The sequence below is a fragment of the Meles meles genome, chromosome 18 (genome assembly GCF_922984935.1).
Source record: "Meles meles chromosome 18, mMelMel3.1 paternal haplotype, whole genome shotgun sequence".
NCBI lineage: Eukaryota > Metazoa > Chordata > Mammalia > Carnivora > Mustelidae > Meles > Meles meles.
Genome location: NC_060083.1, coordinates 59,490,423 through 59,508,946, shown reverse-complemented (window position 1 = coordinate 59,508,946; position 18,524 = coordinate 59,490,423). Strand labels below are relative to the sequence as shown.

At 60.9% G+C, this 18,524-nt stretch overlaps 2 protein-coding genes across 3 annotated transcripts in view; one reads left to right on the top strand and one right to left on the bottom strand.

Annotated features, from left to right (window-relative positions):
• Window positions 1-10,751, top strand: part of QRICH2 (glutamine rich 2) — a 35,529-nt gene extending 24,778 nt beyond the window's left edge. Inside the window, exons 10-21 of the mRNA XM_045986285.1 lie at window positions 534-788; window positions 1,727-1,849; window positions 1,940-2,014; window positions 2,197-2,361; window positions 2,460-2,581; window positions 3,226-3,291; window positions 3,546-3,647; window positions 4,296-4,499; window positions 4,766-4,913; window positions 5,267-5,492; window positions 5,842-6,186; window positions 7,961-10,751. Of these exons, the coding sequence (XP_045842241.1) occupies window positions 534-788; window positions 1,727-1,849; window positions 1,940-2,014; window positions 2,197-2,361; window positions 2,460-2,581; window positions 3,226-3,291; window positions 3,546-3,647; window positions 4,296-4,499; window positions 4,766-4,913; window positions 5,267-5,492; window positions 5,842-6,186; window positions 7,961-8,130 (2,001 nt within the window). The 3' untranslated portion in view covers window positions 8,131-10,751. The remainder of the gene's footprint in view (window positions 1-533; window positions 789-1,726; window positions 1,850-1,939; window positions 2,015-2,196; window positions 2,362-2,459; window positions 2,582-3,225; window positions 3,292-3,545; window positions 3,648-4,295; window positions 4,500-4,765; window positions 4,914-5,266; window positions 5,493-5,841; window positions 6,187-7,960) is intronic.
• A 146-nt stretch (window positions 10,752-10,897) lies between these two features.
• Window positions 10,898-16,622, bottom strand: UBALD2 (UBA like domain containing 2). 2 transcript variants are annotated; one of them, XM_045985106.1, is made up of 3 exons: window positions 16,269-16,622; window positions 15,837-15,899; window positions 10,898-12,059 (listed from the first exon to the last, which is right to left on the bottom strand). In XM_045985106.1, exons 1-3 carry the CDS (start codon window positions 16,386-16,388, stop codon window positions 11,739-11,741), a joined length of 504 nt encoding a protein of 167 aa, XP_045841062.1. In that variant the 5' UTR covers window positions 16,389-16,622; the 3' UTR covers window positions 10,898-11,738. The 2 variants fall into 2 exon arrangements, with proteins under 2 accessions (XP_045841062.1, XP_045841063.1); XM_045985107.1 differs by having other exon boundaries at window positions 10,898-12,056; window positions 16,269-16,619.
• Between the last annotated feature and the right edge of the window lie 1,902 nt (window positions 16,623-18,524).

The window sequence follows — 18,524 nt, the reverse complement described above, 5'->3', positions numbered from 1 at the left end:
CCGTCATGTGCAGTGACGCACGGGGACTGTGGGAAACAGAAGAGGGCAGGAGAGCCAGTGGACGGCACCTGCTCCTGCGCAGACCAGGGGAGACCCCTGCAACAGAAGTCGCACCCGTCCCACTGATTTCTCGCTACCGAATGCTAGCTGGGGACAGAGCATGTGCGAGCAGCAGAGGGCCCAGAGCTGTGTCTGGGTGTCGTCAAGCTCCTGTAAGTGTTGGTGGACTAACAGAGGTCACCACTCGAGGATTTAGCTAAAGAGACGTGTCCTCACACTGAATCAACGAGCTGGCTGGAGAAAGGTCCAGAGACCTCCGTCCTGTAAGGGTTTTATTCAGCATCAGGGCCGTACTCGCCGAGAACTCTGTTTGCTATTTAACAGACGGGCCCTGGGCGCCTCCTACATGCCCCACACTCTGTGAGGGCCTGGCAGAGGCAGCGACTGCCTGAATCACGTGGGGCTGGCAGTGTGGACAGGTCGCGGCCGTGCCTTGCTCACTGCTCTGCACCTGCCTTCTTGCCCACACCCAGCTTGACAAGCTCAGGGCGATCATCGAGAACATGATGGCCTCATCTTCCACGCTGCTGTCCCTGAGCATGGCTCCTCACAAGACGCTGTCCAATCTGGAACCTGGCCAGATTGACCCGGAGGCCACCTGCCCCGCCTGCAGCCTGGACCTGAGCCACCAGGTCAGCACGCTGGTGCGGCGCTACGAGCAGCTTCAGGACATGGTCAACAATCTGGCTGCCTCCCGGCCCTCCAAGAAAGCCAAGCTCCAGAGCCAGGTGACTCCCACCGGCCCCCCTCCTGGAGTGGCCTCCTATGCCCCACAGTGGGGAGCCACAGCCTGGAGACCCACAGACTGGGGAGCCGCTGGTGGCACTTAACTGGCCTCAGGGCCAGCTTGCCACAGTGGAGCCCTTTACTGACCCCACACAAGTCCCTGGTCCTTTCACTGGGTCACAGCGAGGGTAGGAGCAGAACTAGCTCTGGGGACATGAGACCAGGGGGAAACCCTGGCTCCATGGGGATGGGGCCGTGCATTCACGTGCCTCGGGGGACACTGGCATAGCTTGGGGTTCCTTGACGCAGTTTACAGCAGTATGCCAGCCCCCTTCTCACTTCCCCAGCGAAGGGCAGTCTTCCTGGTGGGGACAAGTCTCGAGTCCCTGAGTCCTGCCTCTTAGGCTCTGGAGTTGAGATCCTGCTCAGGGCAGGTGTAAAGATGGTAGCCCACACCCCAGCTCTCAGGAGCCACAGGGCAGCACACCAGTCTGGAGCCTCGAGCCTCTGCTGGGCACTCCCTCCGGGGGGCCAGGTCCCTCAAGGCTGGACCATGGGGAGGTGGGGGACTGAATCTCACGTGCCGTGGAGGGACACAGAAAGAGCAGAGAGCCTCCCCACGATCAGGGGGACATTGTGGAGAGCCAGAATGGGGCCCAAAGTTGGCCTACCTGTTGGGTGATATCTTAAAAATTTTATTTATTTGAGAGAGAGAGTGCACGAGCAGGGGGAGAGGGAGACTCAGACTGTCCTGCTGAGCAGGGAGCCGGGCACAGGGCTCGATCCCTGGACGCTAGACAACCATGACCTGAGCCGAAGGCAGCCACTTCAGCACCTGAACCAGCCAGGAGCCTTCGGGCGATGTTCTAAGGGCGGCCCAGGCGGGACAGTAACACCAGCAGCGGTCCCCTGGAGCCTGCCTTTGTGCCTCCTGCCACAGGATGAAGAGCTGCTGGGCCACGTCCAGAGCGCCATCCTGCAGGTGCAGGGCGACTGCGAGAAGCTCAACATCACCACCAGCAGCCTCATCGAAGACCACCGGCAGAAGCAGAAGGACATTGACGTGAGGGGCCCGCGGGCGGCTGGTGGGGTGAGGTGGGGTGCGAGGCCGTTCCCATCCTGGCTCCTCATTCTCCGCTCCCCCACCTCCCAGGTGCTGTACCAGGGCCTAGAGAAGCTCGAGAAGGAAAAGGCCAACAGGGAGCACCTGGAGATGGAGATTGACGTGGTAAGTAAGGGCCAGGCCCAGAAGAGCCGCCCTGTGTCCCACGAGGTCTCACTGGTCCTTCTTTGAAAGGCCAGGAGTGGAGCGGAGCCTGGAGGGAGCTCAGTGTCCAGGCTTGATGTCAGGGTCATGGGGCCCTGCCACGGCTCTCTCCCACCTGGGGCCCCCTCCCCTCTTCCGGCCAGAAGGCTGACAAGAGCGCCCTGGCGGCCAAAGTGAGCCGTGTCCAGTTCGATGCCACCACGGAGCAGCTGAACCACATGATGCAGGAGCTGGTGACGAAGATGAGTGGCCACGAGCAGGACTGGCAGAAGATGCTGGACAAGCTCCTGGTGGAGATGGACAGCAAGGTGAGGGCAGACAGAGGCTCCTGTCTGGAGGCGGCAGATCACTCCCTGCCCCCATCCGGCTTTCCCAGCGCTCACTGCTCACCCACCGCCACCCGCAGCTGGACCGCCTGGAGCTGGACCCCCTGAAGAAGTTGCTGGAAGACCGCTGGAAGTCCTTGCGGCAGCAGCTCAAGGAGCGCTCTCCCCTCTACCAGGCGGACGAGGCAGCGGTCATGCGGAGGTGGGGTGCGGACCACAGCGGGGGGCTGGGAAGGGGGTCCCCGGAGGAACAGCTCGCACCAGCAAGCGCAGTGTGCCCTGGGGGAGAGGCTGATCCCACTGGACCATCCCCTAGCTGCAGGGACTGAATCTGAGCTTGAAAAGCTCTTCCGTCTTAGGCTGGTTCCTCCTGCGCTGGAGAAAGGGTGGGGAGGGAAGGCTAAAGCTCTCTGGCACAGGCGTGCTCCTTGGGGCCTCCGAGGCGGGGATGGGCCCACAGTCCCCAGAGCTGAGCCTGCTCTAGGGGGTCCCTGGTCTGCCCTGGGGCAGGCTTGAATCCCCGGGTTTCCATTATTGGCCGCCAGAGGGCGCCCGAGGTTCACACAGGGCCTCCGTCAGGGGCCGTTTGAAGCCCTGCTGGCTTTGGGTTGGCACAGGTGGGTGCTGGAGAGGCACCCCAGAGCAGGCACGCCTAGGAGCTAGCGTGTTCCCAGGGAACAGGGACCAGATCTGCCTCTGGTGGCTTGGGACCTGCCACCCTGGTGAGCCAAGCTTCCGGCCTGCCAGGCCTGCAGAGGGCCCCAGGCCGTCTGTGTTCTCCATCTCTCCCACTCCCCACCCTCCGGGCAGGACACTCACCCTCTGCGTGTATCCCACTCCTCACAGGCAGCTCTTGGCACATTTCCACTGCCTCTCTTGTGACCGGCCCTTGGAGACAGCTGTGACTGGACAGTGAGTGCCACACCTGGCCAGCCCCAGCTGGTGCTGTGTCTCCTGGGTTCCCTACCTGCCTCCAACTCTTGTCCTTCCTCCTCTCCTCTCCCCCGGGTCCATTCCTATACGCCTCACCACTTGCTAGCCCTCCGTCCTTCCCTCTGCCACACCCTGGACGGGAAGCCTCCTCGGGCACATAGACTGTGGAGTCCTGGCTTTAGGAATGGGATTTCTCACGCTCCAACGGTCCTCTTCTCTCTGTCCCTGCCCAGATTTATCCCGGTGACTCCTGTGGGCCCAGCCCTGCCTGGGCACCGTTCCATCCGCCCCTACACTATCTTCGAGCTGGAGCAGGTCCGGCAGCAGAGCCGCAAGTACGGGGCAGCGGGCTCCCGGGGGAGGCTTCGCAAGGGAGACCGGGCAGAGGCTGGAGGGCAAGTGGCTCTCTGGAGAGGCTCTTCCTCCTGGTTGGACAGTGGGGGGCATGGAGTAATTTCTGGGCTAGCCCCCCACTTCTTCCCAGTAAGAAGAGTGGAGGCCTATTTAGTCATCACCTGCCTTTGAGTCCCTGTTGGGGGTCCCAGTGGGACAATGTTGAGGCTGCCGGCGGGGGACCTCTTCACCTCCTCACACCCCCAGATGCTTCAGCAGCCCCAGCGGGGGAGGCAGGGAGGGGTCCGATGTTACCCAGCCAGAGGGTGGGCCCAGTGACTGTTGGGGGAGGAGGTCAGGACATAATGTACACTCCTTGGGCTCCTGCCCACCTCCCTGCCGCATTTCCATCTCCCAAGGATGGGGGTTCAGTGGTAAGGATGGTTTCAAACTGCACTTTGGAACCCTCAGGGTTCCAGGTAGGGAGGGCTAAGTGTGCCGGGCTGCTCCCCCTCTTGGCTTCCACCCCGCCCCATCTGGGGTCCCTTGGGGTGCTACGGGCAGGGCTCCTGCCCACACAGGGTCCTGCTTAAAAGGGCATAGATAAAGGGCTGGCGTGGCCCCCTTACCCACCCGCCTGTGCCCCACAGCCTCAAGCTGGGCGGCACCGCCTTCCCTCGGGGCGACTTGGCGCACTTGGAGCGGAGCGTGGGGCGCCTGCGCACCATGCACTCCAAGATGCTGATGGACATTGAGAAGGTGCAGATCCACTTCGGAGGCTCGGTCAAGGCCAGCAGCCAGATGATCCGGGAGCTGCTGCAGGCACAGTGCCTGAGCTCCCCCTGCTACAAACGGTAGGACCACACAGACGGGGCCCCTGGCCGCGGGGCTCAGCTTCTGCCCACCCACAGCCCTGTGAACGTCTGCTCCACTGCCGGGGAACGCCCTGCCCAAGAAGGGGGACGGCGGGCAGGAGAAAGAGGCTATTAGTGGTCTTCAGGGTGGCCCGGCAGCGAATTTGCGTTGCCCTGGCTCCTGGAGACCCCCGCCACAGCTGTCCCATCCCCGGCTGGCTGGCGCCCACATAGCTGGGTCCCAGGGGACACCGTCTTCACCACAGGGTGCCAGAGACAGCCGACTACGTGTACTCGAGCGTGCCCCGGCGCTGCGGGGGCAGCCACACCCTCACGTACCCCTACCGCCGCAGCCGTCTCCAGCACCTGTCCCAGGGCCTGTACCCCACCGAGGAGGTCCAGATCGCCATGAAGGTTGGGGTGCTGCCTGGGAGCGAAGAGAGAGGGCCCTCACAGGACCCCACGTTCTCAAGTCGTTCTGGAAAATGTCACCAGAAGGGTAGATGACTAGCCCTCTGCCTGGAGGCTGTTTCTGAAAGCCTCTGGTTCTCAGGCTTTGTTGGGCCTCCTGCCCAGCGAGCCCTGCCACCCCCACCACGGGCCCTCCCTGCGTCCTGGCGCTGCCAGAGCCCGGGGGAGGGTTCTGGGAGTGGGGGGAGGACGTCCCTTGGTGCCACTGACCTCATGGAGGAAGGACCGGAGGGCATGCTCTAGGGACCATGTGGTAATGGATATCCCCCCCCCCGACCCCCCCCCCCCCCCGCTAGCATGAAGAGGTGGATATCTTGGGCTTGGATGGACATATTTACAAGGGACGGATGGATACAAGGCTGCCAGGCATCCTGACCAAAGACAGTGAGTGTCCCAGGGGCCCGGACACTCCTCAGGCTCCTTGCCCAGGAGTCCCTCGGGGTCTGCCCAGCCCCTGGAAGGCCATGGGGCCCCTGGATCGTGGGTGCCTCCTCCTGCTACTGCCCCGATTCCAAATGCTCTGAAAGCCCCAGGTCAGCGTTGGCAGGTCGGGGACAGCCGTCTAGTCTCAGCCAGTGAGCCGGGACGGCGTGGCCCCATGACACATTCGTGCCAGCCTTCCTCCTCGTGCTGCCCCATTGGCTTGCCTGCCTCTGCCTCTGTTCCCAGCACCAGCAGGACCCAGTCCTACCCCTCCTTCGAAACTCAAAGTGCCCCTCCTCAGCCCCCCGCCACTTGCTGCATTTCCCCGCCCCCTCCCAAAGCCCCACCCACTCTTAGGGCTCGTGTGCACTGAACGTGAGCCCAGGTCAGAGCTCCCCCAGCACCAGGCACAGGGCTCACGGCTGTAGGTCCTCAGAGCATATCTGAGTGGGTGGGTGGATGGAAGGATGGACACGGGAACGAATGGAGTGCTTAGAAGGGGCGTATCCATTAGTTCCGACTGGGAAGCCCCCCCCCCCCACCCGAGGCGGCCGTGACCAGCGGCCCTGCAGCCCTCTCCCCATCCCCACGGGTCCCCACAGAGCTCCCACTCAGCATCTCAGAATGGACCCTCCCCTTCACCGTCCCCCGCCAGCCTCCGTCTCCGGGATGACCAAGCACAACAAGGCCAAGCAGTCCCGGCCCCACGTGCGCAGGCAGCAGTCCCTCAGCGACAACGGCCAGCTGCCCTCGAGACCTCAGAGTGCCCAGATGCTGGCTGGCAACAGCCCAGGTAGCTTCCCTCTGGCCTTCCCGGTGGCCTCCACTGCCCCCAGGCCTCTCCTGCGTGCCCGCCGGCCCCCTTCCCTGCCCACGACTGGTCTCTGCGCTTATCTCCCTGGAGAGAGGAAGTGCCTGGGAGCTGAGAGATGGGAGGGGAGGGAGAAGGGAGAAAAATGCATCTTTACTGAGTTCGTCTTTTTTTTTTTTTTTAATAAAAAGTTTTTATTTATTTGACAGACAGAAATCACAAGTAGGCAGAGAGGCAGGTGGCGGGGTGGGGAAGCAGGCTCCCTGTTGAGCAGAGAGCCCGATGCGGGGCTCGATCTCAGAACCCTGGGATCATGACCTGAGCCAAAGGCAGAGGTTTTAAACCACTGAGCCCCCCCAGGCACCCTACTGAGTTGTTCTTATGTCGCAGGGCTGGGGGGTAGATGCTGTTACTGTCCCCATCTCCCAGGAGAGGGAACAGGAGCAGGGTTGTAGCCCAGGGCTCTGGCTCCAGGCCCAAGCCCCCCCCCCCCCACAGGTGCTCACTCTCCTGGAGCTAGTGGTCGGCTCTGTGCGGCAGCTGGTGGCGCAGTCCGACCTCATCTGGGGGGGAGCTTCTCCTCACCCCCAGGCCTGGACGGTCCCTTGAGTCCCTGTTGTCCCCCAAGGGGCTAACTCCTGCCTAAACGTCTGGGGGCTAAGGGTCCCCCAGGGTCCAGCCATCCCTGGGGGCCAGAGAGGGACACTGGCCTGAATCACCACGAGGCCGGATCACCTTCAAGTGACTCCGAGCAAGTCTCCCCACCCCTGCATCCAGACCTGTTTCCTCATCTGCCTGTAAAGGGGGGCCCTGGATTGGTGCTGCTCAGGGTCAGGGCACCCAAGAAAGGGGATCTAACGAAAGGGGCTGCTCTTCTTCCTGTAAAAAGTTCCATTTGCACACTTTGCGGATGCCTGCAGGAGGTCTGAGGGCTGCCCCCTTTCCCCCAGCCCTGTTAAACGCCCAGCCTTGCTGCCCTTTACCACCCATTCCAGTCCCAGCACTCAGTGAGTGCCCAGAGGAAGCGGAAACAGAGAGGAGTGATGGTGCTAGTCAGGGCACCTCGCCTTTACTTACTCTCTCCAGCCAGGCACTGTGAGGGGCTTGACACGTACAGTTTTAATCCCCACACCAACATGAAGAGGCAGGGACCACTGAGAGCCTCATTTACGGCTAAGAAAACAAAGGCACAGAGACGTTAAGGTGCTCGCCCAAGGTCACACAGCTAGGAAGCAGCAGGAGTGGAATTCAGACCTAAGTTGTCTGCCTCCGGAACCTATGCTGGCCACAAAGCAGAGCAGGCGGGGACAGACGATTCAGTGGGGGACAGAGTGCAGGGCTGTGACTGTGTTCTTAGGGCACTTAGCCCCCCCTCCCTGGCACTCCACTATATACCCTCAGGACACCTAAAATGTTAGGGGAGCAGGAGAGGGGAGAGGACAGTCTTAGGAGCAATTCTTGCACCTGCTGGTGTGGCCAGCGCCTCAACAGCCCCTGGATCACTAGAGGAAACTTTACCTAAGAGCCAGGCTCTCGGCCACCCACGGAGGCCTTGATGATTTTTAACTCCCGGAGATTAGCAAGGAACTCTGCTCAGGAGCTCCTGTGCGGGCTTGCAAGGCCCACCGCAGCCCTGCAGGCCCCCTCTCCAGCACTCTGCCCTCCCCCGTGCTGCCGGCACTTCGGGCAAGGTGGGCTGCGGGGGGGTGTGGGGCATGGAAGCCATCTCAGCCCCCACATCTCACATGTCTCACAGCTGCTCCTCGTCCACGGAAAGACAGACCCCTGTCGTCCGAGGGGCGCCTCGCCCAGCCTGGCGCGGCCCACCCGCCCAGCCCCAGCGGGCTGGAGATGCACATGGACCTGCCCCCCGGGGAGGGGCCTGAGGAGCCCACCCGGGGACCGCGGTCCACCACTGCTCAGTGAGCACAGGTGTTAATAAATGCTTAGGAAGAAGCCTGGGGCAGCGAGGCTTCTGTGGTCTTGGCTCGGGAAGACGGAGTGAAAGGGTGGGGGACCCTGCAGGCCGGGCCCCGCCAGACCACCCCCCCCCCACCCCCGGTCCGGGTGGCCGGCCTCCAGTTGGAGAATGGGTTGGACTCGCAGCGTGAGAATGAGACCACAACCCCCCACCCCCCAAAATGGGTGAAGCAACCCTCCAAGGGTGTGGGGCTTCAAAAGCAGCTGTGGAGGCCAGAGCCCAGGGCTGGTAGGCCATGGTAGGAGCCGCTCTCACCCCCGCGGGCTCTCTCCTGACCTCCGCGGGACCCCGAGGCTGCTGGCCTACAGGGTGGCCTGGCCCACTGGGGTGTTTCTGGCACATCCCACGGGGAGCAGGGCCCCGGCCACCTGGGAAGGTTTCTGGTTGCTGTCCTCTACAGCTTACCCTTGAGTGGCTGCTGCCGAGGCAAAGAGGGACTGCCTGGCCTAGGCCGGTTCCCTGCTCCCCATCCCCCCTCCCCAGAAAGAGTGAAAAGTGTGAGCAGAAGTGTGTCGGGAGGGGCTTAGCCAGGGGACTGCCATGGTGCCCAGCAGCCGGGAGGCCTAGCCTTTGTACTGCCCCAGCCTGCTGGGTTCCACTGACCTCCAAGAGGCAAGAGGGTTCACTGCTATCTAGGGTCCTTTGCGCTAAAGGTCTTGGCCGGTTTGAGGGGACAGAGGAGCGAGGGGTGGCGGCTGAGTTCAGCGGGTATGGGATGAGCCCCCAGACCCCCTTGGGGCCCCAGGGACGAGGGAGAACCGCCCTCCCCCGGAGGCCTCTGAAGTCACAAAAGCAGCTTTTCTGTCTTCAGGTTTGTTCTCAGGGGAGGCCCCCAGCCCCACTCCTCGTCACCCCAACATAGGGAAGGGATGTCTCACACAAGAGGCTCGCTTTAAGGTGGGAGGGGATGGGGTGACAAATCGCACACGAAAGGAAAGTGTGGCAGGAAACTGCCCAGAAGAGGGTTTCTCCCCAGTCCCGTGTGGGCAAAGGAGGGTGTCATGGGGGTGGGGCAGGTGTTCCCTATGGGCGGGGGCGGTGTTCTCTCCCCCCCCCCCCCCCCCCCCCCGCTTTCCCCATGGGCCAAGATCCCCTCCATCTTCTCACAATGATCTAATGCCCTGGCTGGGTAAGAAGAGGGGAACAGCTTGAACCCTGGGGGCCCGGTAGGAAGGTCTCAGGCCAGGCGCCCTTCTCTCCCCGAGCAGGAGGGCCAGCTCTAGCCCCTCTGCTCCTGCTCGGGCTCCTGTTTCTCACCCAGCCTGGGAGATGTCAGCAGGTTCCTGGCTCAGTGTCCCTGGCCTAGAATCCAAACTCACCAGCTTGGCAGGGAGGAGCAGCAGGACAGCCCAGGCCTCGGCGCCCAGGCCTTCCCCGCGCCAAGACAAGGACAGGGAGTGGAGGACATTCCCCAAGCCTCGCAGGCCAGCCCCCATCCTCGCACCTGGGCCAGGCCGCCCACCGTCCCCAGGCTGTGGTCCCAGCGTGGCCGCCCACGGGCCCTCCAGGGACTTCCCCTCGCAGCTGGAAAGCACAGGTGGGCTGGCTTAGGGGTGAGGCCGGGAGGCGGCCCAGGGGTTTCCAACCAGGAAACAAAACTGGAAGGACTAACCCGGCCTCAGAGGAAACCATCCCATGCAGGGGGCAGAGGGCTCTGCCGGCAGGTTCTGTCCGGCTGCACAGGGGCCACTGCAGGGGGCGTGCTCCCTAGGGCTCCTCTCAGGTGTCACTCCCCCTCTGGCTATGAACCTCCAGCCCCTCCAGCCCCAGTCTACAGCAGGGTCCATCACAGGGCTCTGGCTGCTGAGGAGGGAGAGAAAAGCCCCCTTCCCACAGCGCACACACACACAAGCACACACGTAAGTTTTAGGGGTCTCAGGGCACAGGGAGGTACAAGGTAGCATCTCTCCTGGGACACCTGGGTGGCTCAATCCTTAAACATCTGCTTTCAGCTTGGGTCATGATCCCAGGGTCCTGGGATGGAGCCCCACATCAGGCTCCCTGCTGGGTGGGAAGCCTGCTTTTCCCTCCCACTCCCCCTGCTTGTTTCTCCTCTCTCTCTCTGTCTCTCTGTGTCTCTCTCTCTCTCTCGCAGCCTCTCTGCCAAATAAAAAGCTTAAAAAAAAAAAAAAAAAGGTAGCACCCACCACCCAGTTGAGGATCATTTGAGCAAAGGCCCCATTGGGACAGGAATTGCCAACCGTCTCTGATCCAGTGGCTGGAGGCTGCGGGGAAGGTGGGAAGGGCAAGGAAGCCAGTTCCTTTGGGACCCACCCGGTCTCTGTGGATCCTGGACAGCCTTGGTCGACCTCTGGGAGATGACCACTCAACACGCAGTCAAGGGCCACACTATCCCCAGGGACTGAGGATAGGGACAGAAGGGAGGGGCCCAGTGGGAAGATGCCTGGGGGGCCTCGGAGGAGCAGCTTCCCCACTGCAGACAAGACAAAGGCTCCAGGGCAAAGTGCCAGCCTAGGGCAGGCCACACCCCAAGGGCCAAGAAAGGGAGAGGGTCAGAAGCCGGTCAGACCCAGGCCCTCCTCTCCCTCCCATAGTCAGCGGGACCCAGCTGGTCCTATCAACACGCCCCCCCCCCCCCCCCCCGTCAGAATACCCAATACCGGGACCAGCCACGCCCCACTGAAGCTCCGCCCCCCTCTTCCCATGGAGACCCCTGTTCCTACCCAGGAAATAAAGGAACCGCAAACCAGGGAAGTTAGAAAAGTCTCTTTTAAGTTTTTAAATTAAAATTTCGCCCTGGTGAGATGATTGATTTGGGAAGAAAATCCAAAGTTAAGCTCTCCACTCTGCCATCCCCTCAGGTGAGACACACAGTGGGAGAGGCAAGACCCCCGCTAGGCAGAGCCTCAGCCCCTGACCCAAGCCAGCTCTTTAGTTCGGCACAAGCCCCATACATCCGGCTGGCGACAGGTGACACCGGGAGACACACAGAGCTGTGGGGTCACTGAGGAGCCAGCCACGAAGTCCAGGCGGGGAGCACTTATGATGGCCAGGGGCCTCTGCACCTCTGGCCGCCAGGCGCTTCTGGGGGCCCCTGCCGTGGGACTCCTCGGAGCGGATCCACGGTGGTCCTCTTGATTCCCGAAGGGGTGAGCTCCGGGAGGCAGCCAGCGGACCCCTTGGGGCTGCAGGTCACCCCACCTGGCTTGCAAGCACCTGCCCTGGGGCGAGGGGTGGGGGGGGTGCTGGCCCAAGGAGACACTCCGGGCTTCCCTGCTGACCCCAACACCGCAGTCAGCCAGCCTCATTTCACATAACATTAGTTATATTTATATAGTCATATATATTATAGTTATATATTAAAAAGAGGAAAAAAACTTGTCTGAAGAGAAACTCCTGAAGGACCCAAGTGGCTCAGGAAGTTTACTCCCCCCTCCCCCCCCAAAAAATTCTTCTATAAAATCCTCCAGTGCGCTCTTCAGGAAACCCCCCACCCCGCCCCCCCCACCCCAGCCCTCCTGTGTCCCCACGACCCTGGACTGCTCCCCCCCCCACGCCCCAGCTCCAGCCCAGCGCCCGGCGGCATCCAGTCTCATCTCTGGCCATCCACAGCAGCCACGGCTTTCTGCTGGGAGCCCCCCTGCTGTGCTCCGGGGGGCCACGTGGGCTGCGGGTGGTGCAGGTGGTGGAAGCTGTGGGCCGTGGGGGAGGAGGGCGGGATCCAGGCGGCCTGGTGGCTGGGTGGGGACGAGGCCCAGAAGGGGCTGAAGCTCGCAGGGGGGGAGCAGGCCACGGCCGTCATGGGGCTGTTGCTATTCTGCAAGCCCTCGGAGGCACGAAGCTTGGAGAACATGGCCAGTGCGTCAGGGAAGTTGGGCGGTGTGGCAGGCGTGTTGCTGGGGGTGCACATCTGCTGGGAGAGAACACAGGTGTCGCAAAGGGGCCCGGCACGCAGCCCCCAACTTTGAGCCATCGTGCCCCGTGGACCCACAGGGCCTGCGGGGGGCTCACCCAGGCCGGCCACGCCTCCATTCCCATTTGTGGGTCCCTGGGCAGCTTCAACAGGAGAGAAGCACCCTTCTCAGCCCGAGCCAATACAAACAAAAAGTAAGGACAAACCCCGACAATTTTTTTTTTTTTTTAAACCAAAGAGTGTTTCCTGCATGCCGGGTGGGGATGCCCAGAGGAGTGTCCGCAGCAAAGGGTTAAGTCCGACCAGAAGGCAGGGTGTCGGATTCAAGTGAGGACACGAGAGAGCAGCCCAGGACACCGGCGCTTAGCGCCTCGGCCTGGGTAAGAAACCAGCTGGCTCCCTCAGCAATCCGCCCTCGGCCGTTCCGAGGTCCTCGGTCAAAGGAAGGCAGCCAGACCCAAGGGTCTCCCTCCTCTGCCGACGTAGGAGGACCTGCACCTTCTCGGCATCTGGGCTCACTTGGCTCCAGCCAGAGGCCCTGGAGGCTCTGTCTTCAGTATCTCAATGCCCGGGCACAGATGAGGAAACTGAGGCCTGGAGCTCAAGTCAACGGACCAAAACACACTGTCTGAGACTACAGGCTGCAAAGAGGGGATTCCTGGGCTCGGACTCCCAGGGTGGTGAGGGCCCCCGAGAACTGCGGGCCCCAGCTCTCTGATCTCTAGCCAACTCTGACTCATCTGTACTTCACGCCTGGGCTCCCCAAGGACAAAAAGCAGGGATTGGGGTTTTCTGTGTCCCCACATCTCCCCCACGTGTTGGTGGGGTGCTGGCAGAGTCTCGGCCTCTTCTGTCCCCTCAGCCCTCCTCCTGGGGGTAGGTACTTACAAGCACCCCAACATCTGTTTTCTGCGAAACTCCTCCAAACTCCCACCCTTTCTGATCAGGGACCCCAGCTGCGAGGAGCAAGGCCTGGAGGAGGGCACAGTGGGGTGGGGCTCTCTGAGAATATGGGGGATGGCAGCCCGCCCCCTACCCCCAGCAGCTCGGTGGGTGGGGCCAGGGGGTGCCACCCAGAACTCTCTCATCCAACCAGGGGGAAGAGGCAGCAGAGAGCAAGGCCTGCACAAAGCCTGTTCTGACCTCACAGCAGCTTCTCTCTTTCCCAGGAAGCCACAGGAGTCCTTCTTTGAATTTCTCCTAATTTTAGCAACACCAGCCCCTCCCCCAGGCACGGGGCTAGGGGAGCAAGATTCTAGGGCTCTTCACCTCGCAGAGGGAGCTTTTCACAGCTCTGCAGTGAAATCCCAGCCAGAAATGGGGAGGGAGGCGAATCTGTCCTGTTAACTGGGCCAGTGCCCTCTCAGCAGCTGGGGAGCTGCAACCATTGTCTTCCTCAGGGGCTGCCCGGAGTCCCAGCAGGCCTGGCCCCACCCAGACCACTTCCCTCCTCCCTCCACCACTCCCCGCCCCCCAGCCCTGGGCTGACTTCTCGGCAGCAGGAAACAATGAATGGGGGGTGCGGGCAGAGGCCAATTGCATCACAGCATCGTGACTTCCCCAGTTGGCCACGCCAGTAAAGCCCGTCTCAACCACCACCCGACAGCAGAGAATGGCCTGCCTCTCCTGGACCAGGGGCATCCCGTGTCCACCCAGCCCTGTCGGGCAAGTTCCTTAACCTCTCCGAGGGGCACTCTACTTTGCTGAAAAGCTGGCGTTTGGGCCAGATGCTTGCAAAACTCCTCCAGCTCCTCGCTTCTAACAACTACAGACGGGAGTTTGCCAGCCCTAAATTAGCACACCATGTCCACTGTACCCTGCTTCCCAGCCAGGGCCTCGCTCCTCTTCTCAGCACCCCCCCCCCAGTTCAACCCGGAGGCCCCCCCACCCCACCTGGGAAGATGCCTCCAACTGTGACTGTACAGTAATTTACCGGACAGTCATTTACTAGTTACTCATGCCCTGGGGTCACTTCTGGTGTTGCTATCTTGCCACTACTGTTCTCTTGTTCTTTTTAAACTTTTTTCCTTTGATTTATTCTCTCAAAAAATTACAGACTCCTTGAGGGCAGGAATGGGATTCTCCACTGTGCTGATGAAGTAAGCAATGGGTAGTGTATTGATGGATACACCGATTATAATGTTACAAAACCTGCCTTGAGGAAAGCTTTAAAAGATTATAATCCCTGGGCGCCTGGCTGATCCAGCTGGAAAGCATGCAACTCTTGATGTTGGGGGGGTCCTGAGTTCGAGCCCCACGTGGGGTACAGAGATTACTTACATAAATTAAAAAAAAAAAAAAAAGATTATAACCCCTTGGGACTTGCAGAGAAGGTATAACGAGGTCTAAAGGGGCCACTAGTCCCAGTTCTCCTGGGTCAGCCTCCCTTTTCACAGCATCACAGAATGGCTGTGCTGGAGGCCCCTGGGCTTTTTCGAATGGCTACAAGCTGGTGCACGGAACCTCAAGGCTCTTTAGAGAGCTGGGAACCGGGGTGCTCCTAGGCTCTGCTGCACGGTGGGGGCCAGAGCTCTCCCCATGTTCCAGTGCAGGGGAGGGTCTCCTAGAGATGACCCCTCTTGGTTTACGAGGAACCTGGCCTTAGCCGCCACATCCCTGCAGCTCCCACAGTTCTCCCACTGTATTCCAGTATGTTTTTCTCTTTTGATTTATATACAGCATCAGCCATTCCAAGTGAAGAGCTGTTTAAAAGGTCAAGATAGACCCTGCTACTCGTCCTTTGCAACTAGATGAAAACAGGGCACCAAGGACAAGACACAGCACGGGAACCTCGTGCAGCTTCTCCAGGAAAGGCAGCAGCACTGAGAAGGGAGCCAGGGGTAAGGACACCAAGTGTTAAAAATGCCAAAAATGCAATCGGAAAGCCACAACAGATCTCCTGGGGAATAATGTTTTACAATCCCCACGGTGGAGCCCAGTCCCTCCTCCCCCAGCAGAGCTAATAGGTAACTAGCGGGGAGGGGTGGGGAAGGGAGGGGAAGGCATTCAAGCCTCTGAAGTGAAAGCCAGGTCCGGGTGCCCCTGGAAAGCAGGACACCCCACTGGCCAGGAGGGCAAAGGCTCCAGCTGAGGGGGCCAGCCTGGAAAAGAGAAGAAAGCACACCCAGACGCGAACCGTTCCGTTTCCTGTACTTTGTGTCTTCACACACTGAGATTAAATGCAAATTCTTGTCCTTATCTCGTCAAAATCCGACCCTCCTCCACACTCGGGGCCTGTCCCTTTTCCAACAACAGGAAAGAGGGAGCAGGGCTCTCAGGGTAGAGCTTAGCTCCCGGAGCCAGGGTGGATTTGTCCCTTTCCTGTTCCCTGCAGAGCTGGGTTGTTTGATGGGGGCTCCCCGTCAACAGAGCCCCCAGCGCCCCCAGCGCCCCGGGGCCCCTCACTCAGGGCTCCCAGGCCCCCCAGACGGTGGTTTTCATCCGAGCCCCCTCCCCACCCGCGGCCCCCGGCCACTGCCCGGCCGCCCCGCCCGCCGGTCCCGGGGAGCGCGCCCGGCACAGGCCCGCGCTCGAGGGTCCGGCAGCCCCCGGGCCGGGCCGCCAAGTTGGGCGCGCCAGCCGGCCCCGGGAGCCGCTCTTTCCTGGAAGACATTTTGGCTCTTTGTTTACATCGCGGCGCGGCGCTCCCCGGCAACATGGCTGTCACCGCCGGCGGCTGACAGCGGCCCCCGGCCCGCGCCCTCGCCCCCCGTGCGCTGCGGGCCGCGGAGGACGCCCCCGCTCCCCGCCCGCCCGCCGGCGCCCGGACCCACTTACCATCTGGTGGTGGTGGTGGCTGTTGGGAATGTTGGTTTCTTGGAAGAACGTGCTCAGGGCGGTCTGCGGACAAGCACAGCGGCAGGGCGGCGGTTAACCGGGCCGCGGCGGGAAGCCCCCCTCCCACCAGCGCCCGGCCGGCCCGGCCCCGCCAGCACGGGCTCCTCCGCCGTGTCCCCTCGGCCGGCCCGGCCCGCGGCGCGTCAGGGGGCGTCCCCGGGCCGCGTGCCGGTGGTGGAGGGGGGGGTGTCGCCGGCAGGGCCCCCCCGCCGCGCCGCCCCCGGGCCCGCGCCCCACGCCACACCGCGCGGCCGCCGACCGCCCGGTCGGGCGGCGACACACACAGACCTCCCCGACCCCGCGGCGCGCGGCCGGCCGCCCCCGCCCGGCTCCCCCGGCTGCCCCGACCCCCGGGCCTCGGCCCGCGCGCACCTCGAACTGCCAGTGGGCCGCCTGCAGCAGCTGCTTCGCCTGGTCGGCAGCGCAGCCCGCGGCCAGCACGAACTGGTTGATCATGACCTGGTGCCGCAGCTCGTCCATGTTCACCGACATGGCTTCGGCGGCCGCGGGAGGCCGGCCGCCCTCGGCTCGCGCTCGCCGCCGCCCGCCCGCGGCCTCCGGACCCTCGCCGCCTGCCGCCCGCCGCCCGCCCGGCGAGTGTCCCGGTCCGGCTCCCGCGGCCGCCGACACCACAAACAACGGCGCGGGGCGGGGCCGGTGTCCAACGTTCGGGGGCCGCGAGCCGCCGCCGCTGATTGGCCCGCGCCGCTCGGCCTGCGCCCGGCTCCGGTGCGGACGTTCGATTCGAATCCTGCGGCCTGCGGCCCGCACTGTTTCTCTTTTCGCCCGGCCGCGCCCATTGGCGGAGGTCGGCGCCGTGGGGCTGCCCGGCATTGGTCGGCTGCTGTGTTTTGGCTCGTCCCGGCTCCTGGTTGGCCGCGGCCGGGAGTTTGGGGCGGAGCCGCGCGCGCTGATTGGCTTTCCGGGAGCCCGTTTGAACTCAACTTGAAAACCTGGAGTGTCTGCTGATTGGCCGAGGGCCCTGTGTTTGCTGTTGTAGGCTTGGGGGTGGTGCGGCCAAGTTCATTCATTACTTCATTGAAACTGAACATGCTCAGCTGGAAAAGCAAGACAGAGTGGCTTTGACTCATTTCCTCTGAAAGATGTGGTCATCTCGAGAAGCAGAATGATCAAAATAGAAAACAGACAGAGGCTTTGCAGCTGCTCGAGTCTCAAAACTGTTTATTTTTTTAAAAACTTTCAAGCAGCTCTACTTTTTTTTTTTCTTCTCCTGTTATTGAAATACAAGGTACCCGCTTTCTGCCTCCTTTCAATCACTATCCTCCCCAAAGGCCGAACACTCTCTTCCTGGTTATTGGACCAAAAACTTTGCTCTCTGAAGATGTAAACCGATGTTAGCATGGGCGAAGTGTAGTTGCAAGGAGGAAAAATTAGTGACTTTCTCAGTCGTTAATATGCCAAGCCCGGAACTTTTCCTTTTCTGAAATCGCCGGACCTCGCTGAAGTTTTCATTTCTACCATCTTTCTACAAGTAGTGTTTCTAGGGGCGCCTGGGTGGCCCAGTTGGTTAAGCATCTGCCTTCGGCTCCGGTGATCCCGGGGTCTTGGGATGGAGCCCCTTGTCCAGCTCCCTGCTCAGGGGGGAGTCTGCTTCTCCCTGTGCCCCTCCCAACCCTTGCTCTCTTTCTCTCAAATAAATAAATAAAATCTAAAAAAAAAAAAAAAGTCTTTCTATACCAGCAGTGACTCTCAACCCCAGTCGTTTAAAAACAAGATTTGTTTATGTGTGCAGAGCCTCCATATTCTGGATAAGGATGTGACCTTCAGGGGCGCCTGTCTGGCTCAGTAGGAAAAGCGTGTGACTCTTGATGTTGAGGTTGTGAGTTTAAGCCCCACCTTGGGTGTAGAGATTACTTAAAAATAAAATCTTAAAAAAAAAAAAAAAGGATTTGACCTTCAGGGCTGTGTCTGGGAACTGTAGATGTGGGGAAAGAACTAGGAGTTTAGGCGGACTGAGGAAGGGACAGAGAGGTTTGGAAGGTAAATATTGCTAGGGATTCACTGTTAGAATTTGTTTCTGAAAAACTTGATAAGTTTTTGCATCTGAAATATCAGTCCCGTGGTATGTTGAAATTAGTTAAGGGTCTGCAGAATAGAAGGTTAGAAGAAAGCAAGCCCTGGTTCTGTTTTGACTTTGCCTAAAGCGAATGTAAGTCTCTAAGAAAACTTGACCACATAAAAAATATATATATAAATAAGGGAAAAATTACACCCTATGATTATGTACTGATGAAAAACAGCCTTGGGCATTATAATGAACTTGTTGCGTTTTGTTAGTCTTTTTGTTTGTTTGCTTGCTTGTTTGTTTATTTTTTAAAAGATTTTATTTATTCATTTGGCAGAGAGAAAGAGAGAGAGAGGGCGCATGTAAGTAGGGGGAGCGGCAGGCAGAGGCAGAGGGAGAAGCAGGCTCCCCGCTGAGCAAAGAGACTGGTGCAGGGCTCCATCCCAGGACCCCAGGATCATGACCTTAGCTGAAGGCAGACGTTTAACCCACTGAGCCACCCAGGTGTCCCTGTGTGTTTATTCTGAAGGGGAAGGAGTCCGCGTTTTGACTGCTGCTTCTGCCATAATGAAGTGCACGCCGGCTGAGCCCTAGAGTGTGGC